The 15,337-nt window shown below is 43.5% G+C and overlaps 1 protein-coding gene across 6 annotated transcripts in view; it reads right to left on the minus strand.

The window, feature by feature from the left end:
- ADGRB1 (adhesion G protein-coupled receptor B1) overlaps positions 1-15,337 on the minus strand; it is a 295,063-nt gene that overhangs the window by 7,191 nt on the left and 272,535 nt on the right. For 3 of the 6 annotated variants that reach the window (XM_055800320.1, XM_055800316.1, XM_055800317.1), the window contains 5 exons: positions 14,123-14,177; positions 9,392-10,071; positions 8,366-8,401; positions 6,808-6,912; positions 4,918-4,971 (listed from right to left, as the gene is read on the minus strand). In XM_055800320.1, the coding sequence (XP_055656295.1) occupies positions 4,918-4,971; positions 6,808-6,912; positions 8,366-8,401; positions 9,392-10,071; positions 14,123-14,177 (930 nt within the window). The remainder of the gene's footprint in view (positions 1-4,917; positions 4,972-6,807; positions 6,913-8,365; positions 8,402-9,391; positions 10,072-14,122; positions 14,178-15,337) is intronic. The other 3 variants (XM_055800318.1, XM_055800321.1, XM_055800319.1) reach the window with 3 other exon arrangements.

Raw genomic sequence — 15,337 nt, forward strand, 5'->3', positions numbered from 1 at the left:
TCAGGGCAGAGGGAGAGGATTTGGGATAAAAGGCTAAGGTGCAGTGCCAAAAAACCCCAAAACTAAATCCCTAACAGAGACACAGGCGAAGTGTACTGAGATAACCCCCAGAGCCCTCTCCTACAGCTAGTCCTGGCAGACTGCAAGTCACCTGTGCTGGTCTCATGGTGGCTATGGCAAGGTGATGGTGGTGGAGTGAGGCACCTCCCTACCACGGGATCTTCTGCGCGTTGGCTCTGTGCCACCTTCAAGGGCCCATCGAGGCTTCATCCAGAGCACCTGGATCCCAGTGTGACCCTTTGGCTTAGGAGTGGCATCAGTGCGTTGCATAAATACAGCACAGGAGACTGAGCAGCTGCTCTCAGCCACAGCTTCCATTTCACATGTGCAAGCTGCTAAGCTGCATGTCTTGTCTTTGGTTTGTGGGTTTGTGGTTTTATTCACTTGGTTGCTTTTGGTTGGTTGGTTGGTTGAGTTTTGTTTTTTTTAATACCCAATTTTTATAGTTACCCTGAATAACCTGAATAAGAATTCAGTGCTTTCTACAGAGCACTTTGGGATAACTCCCCAAGAACCAACTACTCCCATGCTGTTTTCATCGCCTCTAGTGTCAACTTGAAGGATGTTTCATGACCCAAATGGTCTCTCCCCATGACACTGATGACTCTAGGACCAGAACAAAGTTATTCAGAGCCTATAGCAGGGAATCTGAAAGATAAATGTGGCTCATGCTGTCTAATCCATCTTTGGATCACTGTCGATGAAAAGTGATTAGAAAATGGGAAAGCTGTCTTGTTTTTTTTCACAGAATGATAAATTTTCCTTTTCTTGTTTGAAAGAAGTAGCTGCAGTTTCTTCATTTTATGCTACTGAACTACAAAGCTAATATTTTTTTTTCTTTTTTCTTTCATTTAGGAGAAAATCAAAATAAAAGGAAGTGGTTGACTTTGTTCAGAATCTCATTTTTTTAAAAAAAGAAGAAATAATATGTGGTTTTATCTTGCATTGATGGAAATGGGTTAGGAAACGTGAAATACCCAGCATTTGCTGGGTTACAAAAACATCTGCTTCTGTATTCTCTGAAGTTCAGATGGTCCAACCTGTAGGGGTTGCTGTGAGCCAGAGTCTAGTGAAGCCATGCACAGCTGCAGGTGAAGAGGCACTGAATCAAGGAGGTCTTTCATAGACCCTCAGAGGTTCTTTGCATTGACTTATAAACAGTCCCTTGCCTGAAGGTTACAGAGAAAGCCTGTGGTCCCACCAGCATGAGGACCAGGCTACTCTCCAGACTATTACTGTTAATCCAGCTGGTTAAGATATCATCTTTTCTTGGACAAAGCTTATGGTCTACTGAAGAGGTCCACTCTACCTGGTAGACATGGAGGACTAGGCATTCCCCAAAATGCTGAAAGCATTCAAGGCTGCCCCACACCTCAGAGGGGCACCTAGGGACTCCAGGAGAAGACAAAGAGCATCCAAAGTGCAATTTTTTGTAAAGTCCTTTTAAAATCAGTCTAAACAACCAGGAGCTTCAATGTGGCCACTGCATGGTTCTGGAGCAGCTGATAGCTGGAGAGCTTCAAAGGGCAGGAACTGGCTGTCGGTACAGATATAGGGGACATTTTTTCTGAGCAATATAGAGTAACTGATGCCTGATACTTGGGACATGAGGTATCAGATGATCTACAGAAGGAGGTGAACTTCTGATTGATGGTATATTTGGACAGCCGGTAGCTGACAGATGGTTTATGGCTGAATGAATTAAGGTTTGACGTCATTTTCATAACAGAATTTATTGCAGTAATTATTATACTTTATGTAGCATTCCTCCCTATAAAAGTTACCCTAATTGGTCTTTTATAATTTGCCAGTTACTAAAGCCTTTAAGAAGTGCAGAGAGGATTAGCCACATGGCACAGAGGAGATACCCTACCCGTGAGTGGAGTTTCCTTGCAGAGGCACACACAGCAGACAGCAGGAGGAGCACAGCCTCCCAATTTCCTAATTCCTCAGTGAGGAATGAACAGGAGTTTGACACTGCAACCCCCATCTGAGCTCCTCCACCCCCATCATCAGCCTAGCAAAAAAGTCCCCATGGACAGGAACGAAATTTTCCCACCTGGGAGCAGGGCTGATGCCTCCCCAGTTAGCGAAAGGACAGGTAACCAGCAAGCAAAGGAATTAATTCTGTCATGCAGCAGATCATGCCAGGGACACACAAAAAGGCCAGGAATGAGCTGCAATATTGACCAATACTCCTTTTTTTCTTGCTACTCTGATGCTAAAGAAAGTGCTGATGGAATGGGTATATCCTCCAGGTGTCTGAAGCGGAAAGCTAAGAAAAATCTCACCCTGAGAAGAGAAAGTTATCAAGACAGAAACACTGTCTAGAAGGAAATAAGGAAAAGTCATAGAAAGGCAGAAAAAACCCCAAACTTTGTATCTTTTTCCACTGGGCTTTGGAGCAAGTGGTTTCTCAGGATCAACAGAGAGATGGTACTGGATTTGAGAGCTGAGTTACAGATGGAGTTCAGATCCCACCTGTGAGCCCCAGGACAGGGCTCCAGGCAAAGCTAAAGCCATCCAAGCCGCAGAGAGCGGAACACAGCAAGTAGCTAATAAGCAAGTATGGCAAAGGAGAGAAATTTGCAGATCTCTGTTCGGCATGGCTTTCGCCGACCTTGGCACAAGTAAAGAGCTGCTGTTTAAAATGAATGCAAAGCCAGATGTTGGCAAGAAGAGAGGAATGTATATGTGATTCAGACTTCTCTAATGGAGCTGGATTAAAGAACTCCTGCTGAGGGGGAAGGCAGGAGTGTCACTTCCACTGCTTTCAAAGCTGGTGGTGTGCTTAAAAGAAACAAAGCCTTCGCTTCCTTTAAAAGCTGTAAAGCCTCCACTTTTGTACCATGCTGTTGCAGAGCATGTGAACCCCTCCCAGTGTCCAGCCCAAGTACTGGAATGTTACAGCACAGAAAATTTACCATAACCCATGACAAGGGCATGCAGGGATCTATTAGTGCATTAAAAAAATAAACTTTTCAACTTGCAGTCACCAAATCTTTCTGTACGTCACTGTGCTTATATGTTAACTCCCTAGCACTGAAAAGTTAGCTTTGGATAATAGTGTCTACATCCCTGATTAGTTCATAAAGCCAAAAATGAGTGAGACCCCTTTACTCTGCTGCAGTGGTGAGGTGGCCTAGGCTTGAATGCAGGTGGATGTGTGGTCCTTTATGCTTTGAACACAGATCCTGCTGGACAATGTAATTTTAATCAGGAATGTCTGAGCATGCTTCCAGTGAGAGCATTTTATAGTTGAGGTACATATATAAGAAAGTCCATGTTACATGGAATAGACTTCATGTGGAAAAAAAACCCTTGGACAAATCCAAGTTTGTTGCCTGAGGAAGGAGAATTCTGTATTACTGTGCTCAGAGGCTCAGGTCAGTTTAGCATTAGTAATGTGCTTTGGTTTGTAGCAAAATAACTGCAGCAAACACCAATGCCACAGTGCTTCCAGGGAATGCACTGCATATGGTCAAGTTTCAGACTTGGCTGGCATTCCCGGCAGTATTCTGCTTCTCCTAATTGCCTTCCTCTGGCATACCATCCTGGCAACATTGCTCATTAGTAAGTCGATGACAGGTCAGCTGATGACAGCAGGGACACCCTAATCTCAGCGGGATGTGGATTAGGCTCCAGATCTCTGCTGTAGCTGTTCCAACTTAAAGATTGACATGATGTCTAGCAGCAGCGTTGCACGTTGCCTTGCATCATGTGCATGCTTCCACTATGTGCCCTCCAGTGTAAGGGAGAAGAGAGGTCCCAGGGAAGGACACCTTGGTCACTGGGTTAGGGGAAAGCAGAATTCACCCCCAAACCTGTCTCTGTGCCTGACGGGTGAAAGACAAGCCCAGAGGCATTTGTCAAGGTTGCCTTTGATAGGGATTAGGTCATTCTCACCACAGTAATGCCTTTCAGAAATGGACCTTGTACAGGGAGAACGCTGAACAGCTCAACATGCCGGACTCCCTGGTTATGTTTGCAGCTTTGCTAGTAACTACCCTGGGGCAACGGGCAAGGGCAGTCTTCTCTATCTTTCAAGTGTACACTGTGGTAATACTTATCCAAAGTTATTCCAAAGAACTTTGCTGAAGACCTTTTAAAAATCATGTTTCACCACTGAAGCTGGAGAAATTCTCAACAGTAAACACATGTGATGGTTGAATTTTCAACCCCTCTTCCTAAAGAGACAGAAGATCTGTTTCTTCCTCTCATTCTTCTGCTGGTGCTTCCTTCAAATCTGACAATGTAGTAGTTCATCTGAGAGGAACTATGTATTTAATGTGATAAGGTAAATAATTTTTGCCAGTGCACTGAAGTACAGAGAGGACTAGCACTGACAAAACCAAAATCCAAACCAATCCCAAAGGGCCAGCACTATTCCTAGGAATTCCCAAAGGAGATCTGTCCTATGCAGGCATTTACTTCAACCCTCAGCAGCCCCTTTCTGACCTTGAAGTTGAAGGAGGAGAGAGGAAGTGCAAGAAGATTAGGAAAAGCATCATGTCTTGGAAAGGACTAAGGACAATGGGACATGCTTCCAGGAGAGGATGGAAGACTGCCAGAGCCGGAGAGGAACTCGGTAGATTGACTTTGTGGTTGCTTGTTTAAAAGGGAAATCAAAGATACAGCAGTTCAGGCAGATGGACTAGACCCAGTAAACATCCCCCCTGCTCTATGATGCTAGGTGTGAAGGGGTTCGAGGGTATTCCAGGATCCTTATGACCTTATTCATGCCCACAAGGCAAGGAGTTTCCTACTGCTGAAGGCACGTGTTTGGATTTGTGTGTCATGGAAGGGTTTGGGACAGGTCTACAGTGCTTTTCAATGCAAAACAAAAGCCAGACTTACGCTAACGTTAGTTTTATCACTTCCACCAGAAGAAATACTCCATCGTTTTATAACCTAAACATACATAAAAGAGAAAAATTTCTTATGTTGTTACTTTAATCCCTGGTATCTGCAGTTTGCCTTCTCAGGGCAAGATGAAGATGGGGCATGATTTCCAGTGGGTCCTCAGCAGCAAATGGTAGAAAAAAGGGTGAAGAAAGCTATTTATTTTTCTTTGTACTGCTTTGGATGTTTTTAAACCAATACCCACTACTGACTTGCCAATAATGATCGTTGCAAGCTCTCTCTTCTGGGTTACATCCAAGGGAAAATCACAATGTGAAAAAAAATCAGTCAATATGCAAAGGCCACCTTCACAGCTGCTTTCCAGCAGTTCAAAGCTCTTTGATACTGACACTGGAAACTTTAATTCTACATAGATGCATCTCTGAAATTTTGAAAACATCTCAGTCTATAAAACCATCCTGCAAACGTACCACAGATTAACTTTTACATGGTATTTAAGCATTTTTGATTTTACAGCAGTGTCACACCTAAATAATAGGGGAAAAAAAGCAGACATGACATTCAGTGAAACACATCGGGATTCTGGGCCAACAGAGCCTTCTTTGATCTGAACCTGACTTCTAGATTCACTATCCCTCTCATTCTGTAATGCTGGACAACCCATAATGACACCTTGCCACACACAAATAAAAGTAGATTTTGCTGGGACCACATCTCTGGAGCTCAGTACAGCAATGCTGTAAGATCTGAATGCAGACCAAAGGCTCTGTGGTGCTCTTCTTCCACAAAGAACCAAACTAAACCACTTCTTCAATCACCCTCTGAGCTCTGGTCTTACCTCTAAGGAAGTCCCATCAAAATAAGCCCCACTAGCACCACCTTGGCCATGCTGCAGGTGACTATGCACCCTGGATCTGACTTCGCTTCCAAATGACCAAGAATATTATGAATATCTCACCTTGCCCCTCTTCTGAGTGCAGGCAGAACCCAAACTTCATTTCTTACTGCCAATCCAGATCTGCCATTTTTATTTTTTCCCCCTTCTGCTGGAACAGATATACTTCCTTGCAACTTTTCAGCTCTTGCCCACCATACCTAATAGGCTGAGACATGGGGTAGGTGCCATCAGCCTGCCCTTCCTTACTTGTGTTACCCACATCACTTACTACACAGACTCCTGCTACCTGCTTCTAGTACCAAACCTCTGCCCCTCTGAAAGGCTGCCCCTCAGCCTGCCTCCCTCAAAGTCTCTTCTTGCCCTGGCAGTTTGCTCTTGCCCAGTAAAGCCATGTATATGGTGATCAGCTGCCACAAATACATGCATCTAATTAGCATGCAGTTCCCAAGAAGCGCTGCCACCACCATAACTTAAATCCCATTGCTATGGCTTTCCCAAACAGCTATACCCATCACTGCCACCTTGGCCTCCAGCTCAGCCCCTGCATGCAGGGTACATGATTCCTACTGTCCCCACCTTCTGCCCTCCCCGCTTTCCACCTAGATTGCCTCAAGGCTGTTCTAGTTTCCAGTTCGTAGCTATGAGTGGATGCACACAGCACTCAGAGATGACCTGAAAGGGAATGCAAAGAACAGACACAGACACAGGGAGCAAACACAAAGAAGACAACTCAGACTGTTCACCATGAACAGACATGAGAACAGACATCCTCCTTCTGGGCTACTGACCACTCTGTAGGCAAGCTAGTGGTACCTCAGTGACTCTCCATGTCCTGTGTGGTGCATGTGTGCTTGTTGCAATGTGCACAGACAGAAAAGCAAGGTAAAGTATTTAGTGAGAGGTCCTAAACCTTCCTGCTTCTTCCTGTGCTCCTGCTGGCACTAGAGGGCTCTAGGAGATGACGTTTCTGGAAGTGTCTGACTAACCTTGCTGTCCGTTGTTGGAGACTCCTTCTCCTTCTCTGCGTGCTGGAGTTTTCTGTTCAGGTCTTGGAACATGTCCTGGTGACGTTTTCTTGTGTGCATGATTTTCTGAAGCAAACACAAGGGCCACAGATCAGCAAACCTTATTCAGCTGTACAGAAAGGGCATGTCTTCCCCCCAGAGTTACATACATTATTAAAACCTAGCGCTGTCTCCCTGCAGGTGCAATGTGTCGTGCCTAAACTACCTTCAAAGTTCACTGTGGATCCACTGTAGCACTGCCTTTACTTTCAGGATGAGATGGTGGAAGACAGTGGAAAAGACTATTTTTTGACCTTATAGTTATCCTAAAGCTGCAACTGCCAACTGTTTATGCTGCAGTTTGTGCTTGACTGTCAGTGTTTGACGAGCTAGACCTAGGAAGATGTGCTGGCCTTCTTTAACTGATAACCTGACCTCTATTATCAGTGTGTCTCCTTTGCAAACATGTTCAGAGCTTACCCAAACATGTAGAACTTGGGTACAAGAAGTCCATCAGAAACAATTTCATAATTTCCTTTTTTTTTGTATTTTGGCCCTTCTGCATTTCACTTCTACCTTCTATTGCCCGGAAGGAAAGGCAGGACCAATTTCTATAAGGACTTCCCTTTGCATACAAAAGCATGTTGATTATGGCTTTCTTGTGCTCTGCCAAGTGCTACGTAATTGGAGAAGGTGGCTCAAATAGTTTGGGACCAACTTGAAGTATCAGCTTAGATGTACCCATGAGATGAAGGTCACAGCCTGGAGCTCTGAAGTGAATCTAGTGTGAAGGCAACTCCTTGTGGGCACGTAACATGACTGTTTTGGAATAAGCTAGCAGTTTTGAAGGGAAAGGATAGTTCTGCCAAGAAAGATGCCATGATGGGACTCAGGATAACTGCACTACCTTCCAGTAGCCCACGGACCCTCTGTGGAGGATTGGCTCCTTCAAAGCGTTCCACTCTGTGCCTCAGGTGTGAGGACAGATATTTCCCTACGTACAAGATAGACTTTTTCCACCCAGGCTGATTCTGTGAGGTTCATTAATAGGTGTGAAAGACCAGGGCTGATGATGGGTTGTGACAGTAGAGGCTTATTAGCTTCCTTTCTGTTAAGCAACAGATCTTGTGCACAAAAGGCAAGGCGTTTTAGGCCACCAACTAAATGTACCTGTGCTTCCCAAACATTAATGTGGGGCAGTCACCTGCCACTCCATCAGCTCTCCATAAGCATTGTGCTCACAGAGAAGAAGTTACAGGCCTTGGGCAAGCCCATGTAGGATCTTGATACACAAATCTTTATACAGAAGCTACTGCTTCATAAATTATGTACCAATATAAATCACACATTTGTTTAGCTGCACAGGGTAAGCCTTACTAGGCATCCAGCTCAACTCTTCCAACCCATCATTTTTAAACCCTTGGAGAAGCTCTTTGGCAAAGGCAGCACTCCTGCAAAGGTGCCAGAAAGAAAAGAAAGCACCATTTTCTTTTTCTCATCTTATCCCTAGAAAAGCACATTCAGAAAGAGATGTACTCACCTCGAAATCCAGCTCTGCATATCGGGATTTCCGCCTCTGCGTATTCAAAAGAAAAAGAGGTGGGTGAAGGTTAGGAAAGGGTTGATGCTGGTGAGTGGGCACAAACTCAACCACACAGTACATAAAACAGGGAGAGTGCTTCTCCCTTTCCTTATTCCTACACCTTTAATGTGTTTCTCTGGCTCTTCATGATGGAAAGTGCCAGCCATTTAAAGGGATGTCTACTAGAAAACACTGAGCCTTGAGGAGGACTGAGCATGGGCTGAACATGGGAGTTTGGCCAGTTCAAGCTCTGTCCCAGTTATGAGCTTGCAGGTTGTTTGCAGAATGGGAAGCAGAGAGAGAGCAGTAGATCATCCAACTGATCTGCTGGAGCTTTTGAGCACCAGTCAGCCGAGACTAAGTTTGGACAGCAATGGCCAACACCTGCTTTCTGACAACAGGCAAGAAAAGGGCCAGATTGCCTAGGACAGACCTCAGCATAAGATCTAAGGTCTAGGGACTTTATTAGCATATATGCTAATATATGTAATGAGTCATCACAGGTCAGGAGAGGGCTGCACTTATGCAAAACCTCTGACATCCCTCTGATGCTAAGAGCATGCTGGGGCATGCCTTAGGGACACTACACTTGTGATCACTAGGGTTTTCTCATCTGTATCATGACTGAAGTAATCAAAAAAGGAAACACGCAGAGGACAGAAGAAACAAAGGTAATGCAAGCCATGTGCCTTGCATTAAAATGAACAGTCTCTGACAAACTAATATTTTTATTGACTTTGCATTGCCGGTAGGGCTAACAACAGCTCATCCAGCAATGGAGTATGTGGAAGACGTTAGCGATTTTAAACATTACATTACAAAATGTAATCACATGCCAATGATCCCTCATGATAATATAATACTGGCACTGCATGGTGGGCTGCATTTGGCCTAAGGTGCTTCTATTGAAACACCTGGTGTGGTCTATGTTGAGGGCAGGGCATAATACTGGGCTGAGAACAACACAATAATTCACATGCTTACCTCCAAGGAACTCATGGAGAGGGTGGAGACGGTCTCACTCTTGGACACCACACCTGAGTTCCCTGAGTCACCTGTGTCACAAAGGCTGTTGGGAATCTGTGACTCGTTGGAGACATTTTGTGGAGCCAGCTGCTGCTGCTGTTGTATCATGGGGGAACCTTGAACCTCACTACATGTCATGGTTACAGGCTCCCGTGGAGGACTTTTGACAACAAAGCCTGGGTCAGTAGCCATACTGAGGTGGATGAGTCGTGTCTGGGGCATCTGGTCAATATTGATGCTGTATTTGCTCTCCTCTTTGGGTGGTTTGGCCCGTAAGGTAGAAGTGTTGGTAGGCAGAATGACATAGCTGGTGTCCAGCGTTTGCTCTTGTGCCCGGGAGAGTTCCGAGTCCAACTTCTTGAAGATGTCCCCATCACAGATGTAGATGGACTTAGGTGGCTGGTTCTTGTCCTTCTTCAGAGTGAGAGTGTGATTGGTGAACTCATTCAGATTGATAGCCCCCAGGTAGTGTGGTGAGCCCTGAAGATGCATCTTGGAGACATTGGCTGGAAGACTGTTAAAGTTTGATGACCCCTTCTGGTGATTGAGTTTCAATTTCTCCTCATCTGGCAGTGATGGACGCTTCAGTGTTCCTGTGATGGTTGAGGTCCTGCAGGCGGTGATGTCTTTATTCAGCACTAGGGAGACAGATAAGTATCCTTAGCACCTCACCTGGGTTTTTGTTAACACATCAATAAATCTACCACAGTCACACCATGTTAGCATGTTCCCTTGGACCTCCCAGAAAGAGGCTATGGTGGCAGAACGGTTTTATACATTTGGGTTTTCTTAAATCCAGGATGCTGAAGGCAAAGCTAAAGCTAGGGAGGAAAAAAACCTCATTTTGAGAGAGTTCTCTGTGATGCAAATTTTCCAACACAATCATGGGTAAACCTCCCAATCAGGCCAACTGATATATTATTTATAATAAATAATATCTTGAAAAGTGAATACATGTATATCTATTTAGTACATGTAGTATATGTATATATGTGAAATATATATATTACTAGCCTATGGGGGAGTAGAAGTCTTTAAAATAAAACATTGCTTTCATGCTAAAAATTATTTTGATTCAGAAAATAACTGAAATGCAACATTATCAATTATTTTAAATGTAATTTATTTTTTTTAACTCACTGAACTACTTCAAGTTGCTCTTTCCCTTGAAGAGTTTCAGTGTCAATAATTTGGTATTTTAAAATTCACATTTTGTTATAATTTTCTAACTGCTCTCTGAAAGAGCTTTACATTCTAGCAAACATGGCAGTCTTTGCAAGAGCTAATTATTTAGTGTTTTTCGATTTCCCTTGAGGAAAGAAAGGAGTGCCATGAATATTCCTTAATAGGAGAGGAAAACTTTAAATGGAGGATGAGGTGAACATGCCAATTAGGAGGTATATAAAAGACACAGAGACATTCACTCCCACACAGCACTGTCCACAACAAAACATTTCTAGGCATAAGGATCTATTGCTTAGTTGCTTTCAGGCTGCAGCAAAGACCTTAGGAAGATAATGACATCAGCCTTGATGTCTCCAGGGGATGGAGATCACAGACTGTGGGGCAGGGGCAAAGTGGTGGGGACGGAAGGCTACTTACCCAATATTTCAGCACAGAAAAGGAGAAATAAATGCATGTTCCCCTTTCACTCATCTCAGAAGGAAATAACAAAAAAGGTCCTTTCACTGATTTTTTTCTCAATGGACTAGAGACAAGATTCTCTGGGGTAAGTGACACTCCTCAGCTGCTCCACCTGGGACAGAGGCAGGACATGACACAGGCATCCCATGGGACTGAGGACACTAATTTTTCCGCCAATTCATACTGGGAGTGATGGGTACCTGAAGAACAAAGCTCCCCTCAAAGACTACAGAGCAGGCAGAGCAGGATGACAAGGATACCAAGAAGAAGAAAAGAACTTTTAAAAACCTTTTAAAGCTAATCACAATGGGTGTAACTATGGCAGCCGTGGTCATCTTGACATTGCTAGAGGACATGCTAGGATAAATCAGAGCATTGCAGCGTATTCACAGCATACACCGCGGGATGATGTTACTGAAGTCAAACCCTTCATTTGGGAGTGTCAGTAAGGTTTATTGATCCAGGCTCTTCTCCATGCTCATGTCAGTTGCAGAAAGTAGGTTTGGAGAGGTTTGCACTTGGCAGTCTCCAAGCATGGAGTGGAGTGAGCTTTCAACACTGAGCTGTGGACCCGATCCTATCAGTGAATCTAAGTGAGGAGGTTATGAGTGGTATCAGGCACATCTCCCATCTGTCATAACACGAGAGCTGGTGCCTCCAAGAGCAATGATGGCCAGAAACCAATGGACAGATTTCTATTTTTTATTATTCAATAAGCAGAATGCATAGATGATGCACCATATAGAAAGGCCTCTGAAATGGGGACTGCTACTAACGGCTTGGCACATACTAACAGTTTTAAGAGCAGGAATATCTCTTCAGGCAGACATCAATAAACAAATTGTGTAGCTGTATGCTGGCAAAGAAAGGGAAGCCTAGGCTGTTAACAAGCTGCTGATCCAGTGGCTTCTGCCCTGAAGTCATGTGAAAGCAGTCAGCTCCTCCCTTTCCTCTGGGAAGCTCAACTTGGGAGGAGCAAGAAGCTGGGTCGCAGGTCCAGAAAGGCTTCTTTACTGCAGGAGCCCAGGGTCTGCCTTGGTGTCTCACTCAAGGTGGGCTGCTGGTTGTGTAGCTGTTTGTGTGTGCCAACACCCAGCCTGAATGCACGTTCATTGAACATGCGTTCAAGTCAGGCGTGGTCTCACACGCAGGTTTTCCACACGTGATTTTTTTTTTTTTTAACTGAGATCTTTGGTGCGGAAAAGGAAGGAAGACAAATGAGAAAAGGGAGACAGCTAAAATTAGATTAGAGAGTGTGAGACAGAGAAACAGAAAAGAAAAAATGGACAGACCCTGAAAAAAGATAAATGGACAGAAAGAGACCATGAAATAAGATATCACAGAGATAAGTGAGATAAATATACTGTGACTGTGATAAGCATAGGGAAAGGGAGTGAGACAGAGAGAAGGACAGGAAAACATAAATAAGATATAGATAGATATTAGATAGATAAATGATTGTGACAGTGATAGACAATACACAGAAACACAGTGACAGAGATAAATGTTGACAGAGATAGAAATACATAAATAACTACAGCAAGACAGACAGCTGAGGACAGAGATAAATAAGTGATTGCAAGATAGAGAGAAAGATGAATTATAGATAAAATACATTAGAAGCAGATAGATAAATGATAGATTAGATAAAGAAAAAGGTAAATGAAAGGACAGGTAGATGTGTACAGAGAAACAGAAGGAGAGAAACAAAGAAAAAAGGAAGAGAGAAAGAAAGGAGGAAGGAAGGAAAGAAAGAGAAAGAAAGAAAGAAAGAAAGAAAAAGAAAGAAAGGAAGAAAGGAAGAAAAAGGAAGAAAGGAAGAAAGAAAGAAAGAAAGAAAGGAAGAAAGGAAGAAAGGAAGAAAGAAAGGAAGAAAGAAAGAAAGAAAGAAAGAAAGAAAGAAAGGAAGAAAGGAAGAAAGGAAGAAAGGAAGAAAGGAAGAAAGGAAGAAAGAAAAAGAAAGAAAGGAAGAAAGGAAGAAAGGAAGAAAGGAAGAAAGAAAGGAAGAAAGAAAGAAAGAAAGGAAGAAAGAAAGAAAGGAAGAAAGGAAGAAAGGAAAAGAAAGAAAGGAAGGAAGGAAGAAAGAAAGGAAGAAAGGAAGAAAGAAAGAAAGGAAGAAAGGAAGAAAGAAAGGAAAGAAGGAAAGAGACAGACAGAAGCTTTCTCAAGCAACTGAACGAAGAATGTACTGTCCTTGGCTAGGGGAGATCCTGGTTTGGAAGATATGAATTACGTGCAAGCGCCAAGCAAGCTGGTATTTCTTTTGCTTGGGAGAGCAGTCAAGTCTGGGAGGATAAAGGATAGCCTAAATATCTACAAAAGGTAAGGAAAAAAAACCACCCAAAACCCAGCCAAATGGTCAGGCATGCCAGGACCAGGAGAGGACGAAACCTGCAGAGACAAACAGGTAGCAAAGGAGAATCTGGACAGCGCAGACACCCCCGAGGACTGAGAAAAAAGGGGATTATTGCAGAAAGGGACTGTCAACTCATGCAGATCTTCAGGATCAGCATGAATGTGTGTGATTGAACACACAGCAGAAAGGTGCAGGCAAAAGAGAGACCTGACCCACCTCCCTATGTACAGGCAACTTCCAACTGCACTAGAAGTGCGCATGGAGCCAGGTGGAGTGGTGGGAAGGCTCTCCACATTCCAGACCTTCAGCTCTCTGAGGTTGGTGTGACCGGTGTAGGCCCCTTGGTCAGGGCTTGCTAAAGCAAAGGAGGACCACAGTAGGAAGAGATGGATCCAATCTCTTCTTCCTTGATACTCTTCTCTGCCACTGCGTTACAGGGGTCATAGGTAAGAAATAATACTTTGGAGGTGAGGCTTAATCTTAGTTAAAAAGCCAAAAGAGCTACAGGGAAATGGGTTAAGCAAAGCATAGAGGAGAATTGGGGATGTTGCTTTCTTTTGGCCAGGGCTCAGAGTAAGGGCAGCTCAGACAAGTACATGCAAACCACTAAGACACACACAAATAAAACAGAAAGGAAAAAAAAAATGGCCTAGTTCAATCCCCAAACCAGGTCACTTGTTGATTCTCACCTGTGATGTGCTCACCTGATCTACAAGCCATATCCACATCTTTCTCAAAATCGGTCTGAAAGACAGAGAACACAAAGGACGTCGTCAAAAGGGGGTGTGGCGTGGGGGCAAGAAAGCCATTTGGAAAATGCAAAACTCCACTTTAACTAGAGAGGCAGACACGACCATTGCCAGAAGAGTGGAGGAAATACGTTTTGCTTGGATTTTTGAAACATGATAAACAGACCACTTTTTTCCACTTGTGGCTTTTGAACCTCAGGCAGTGGTAAAGTTGCAGCGTTGCTTTTCAACTAGATTCATCTGGTCGTCCATACGCTAGTTCCTGTGCTGCCAGATGAAAATATATCCCTGGAAAATGTTTATGCACATTCCTAAAAAAGAGGGGACAGGTTCCTGGCCTGATCTGCCTTGGATACATCACCCTACACTTAGTCTAAGTGGATTCCCCTCCAATCATTTTAAGGATTGGGGATGCCGCTGAGAATGCTCCATACCCACTGGGCTTTCTTGTGATCTATCACCGAGTCACATGAAGTGGAAACAAGCCTCTGCTTCTGAAACTCAACATATAAAATCAATGGTCCTTGCAGGTACAAAGGCTGAATAACTTTTTCAAGCTGTCTGTACACTCAAGTGAAACTCCTTTCTTCTCCCAGTATGCATTAGTTCTTTTTCTAAAGCTTTCAGCAGATAACATTTCAAAGAACTGTATACACTGAGTCACAGTGGGTCATGAGTTTTCATGGAGTAATAGAAAGGCCACAGACTAGCAAAAAGGAGAAGAGTTCACTGATTATTTCTAGTATCATTTCACAAAGAAGACACTTAATATAATTGTATTAATGTGATTAAATGCATTCCAGTTTAATACTATGAAGAGTGTGGGGAAAAAAAATGCCCACCCCTCCTGTGATAAACACTTTCATATTAGCAGTTTGAGATCCAAGAGTTTTTGAAGAACTGTTTGAGGAATTAGCTCAACCTTCTTGAGGCTAATTTCTTAGTAAATTATTTGAGATATCAAATAAATCTGGAAAGAATGGAAGAGAAATGAGACTGAACTAACATTTAAATGGGCAAGTGGGAGGACACAGAAAAATATAATCTCATTTTCATGATAGGAGTTCCAGAAAAAAAGTAATCAAACAGCCTGTATTAGTTCTACCGATAAATAAAAGATAGGTTTATATTTAATACCAGTCAACAAGATTTTGT

Source organism: Falco peregrinus, chromosome 3 (assembly GCF_023634155.1).
Source record: "Falco peregrinus isolate bFalPer1 chromosome 3, bFalPer1.pri, whole genome shotgun sequence".
NCBI classification, from domain to species: Eukaryota; Metazoa; Chordata; class Aves; order Falconiformes; family Falconidae; genus Falco; species Falco peregrinus.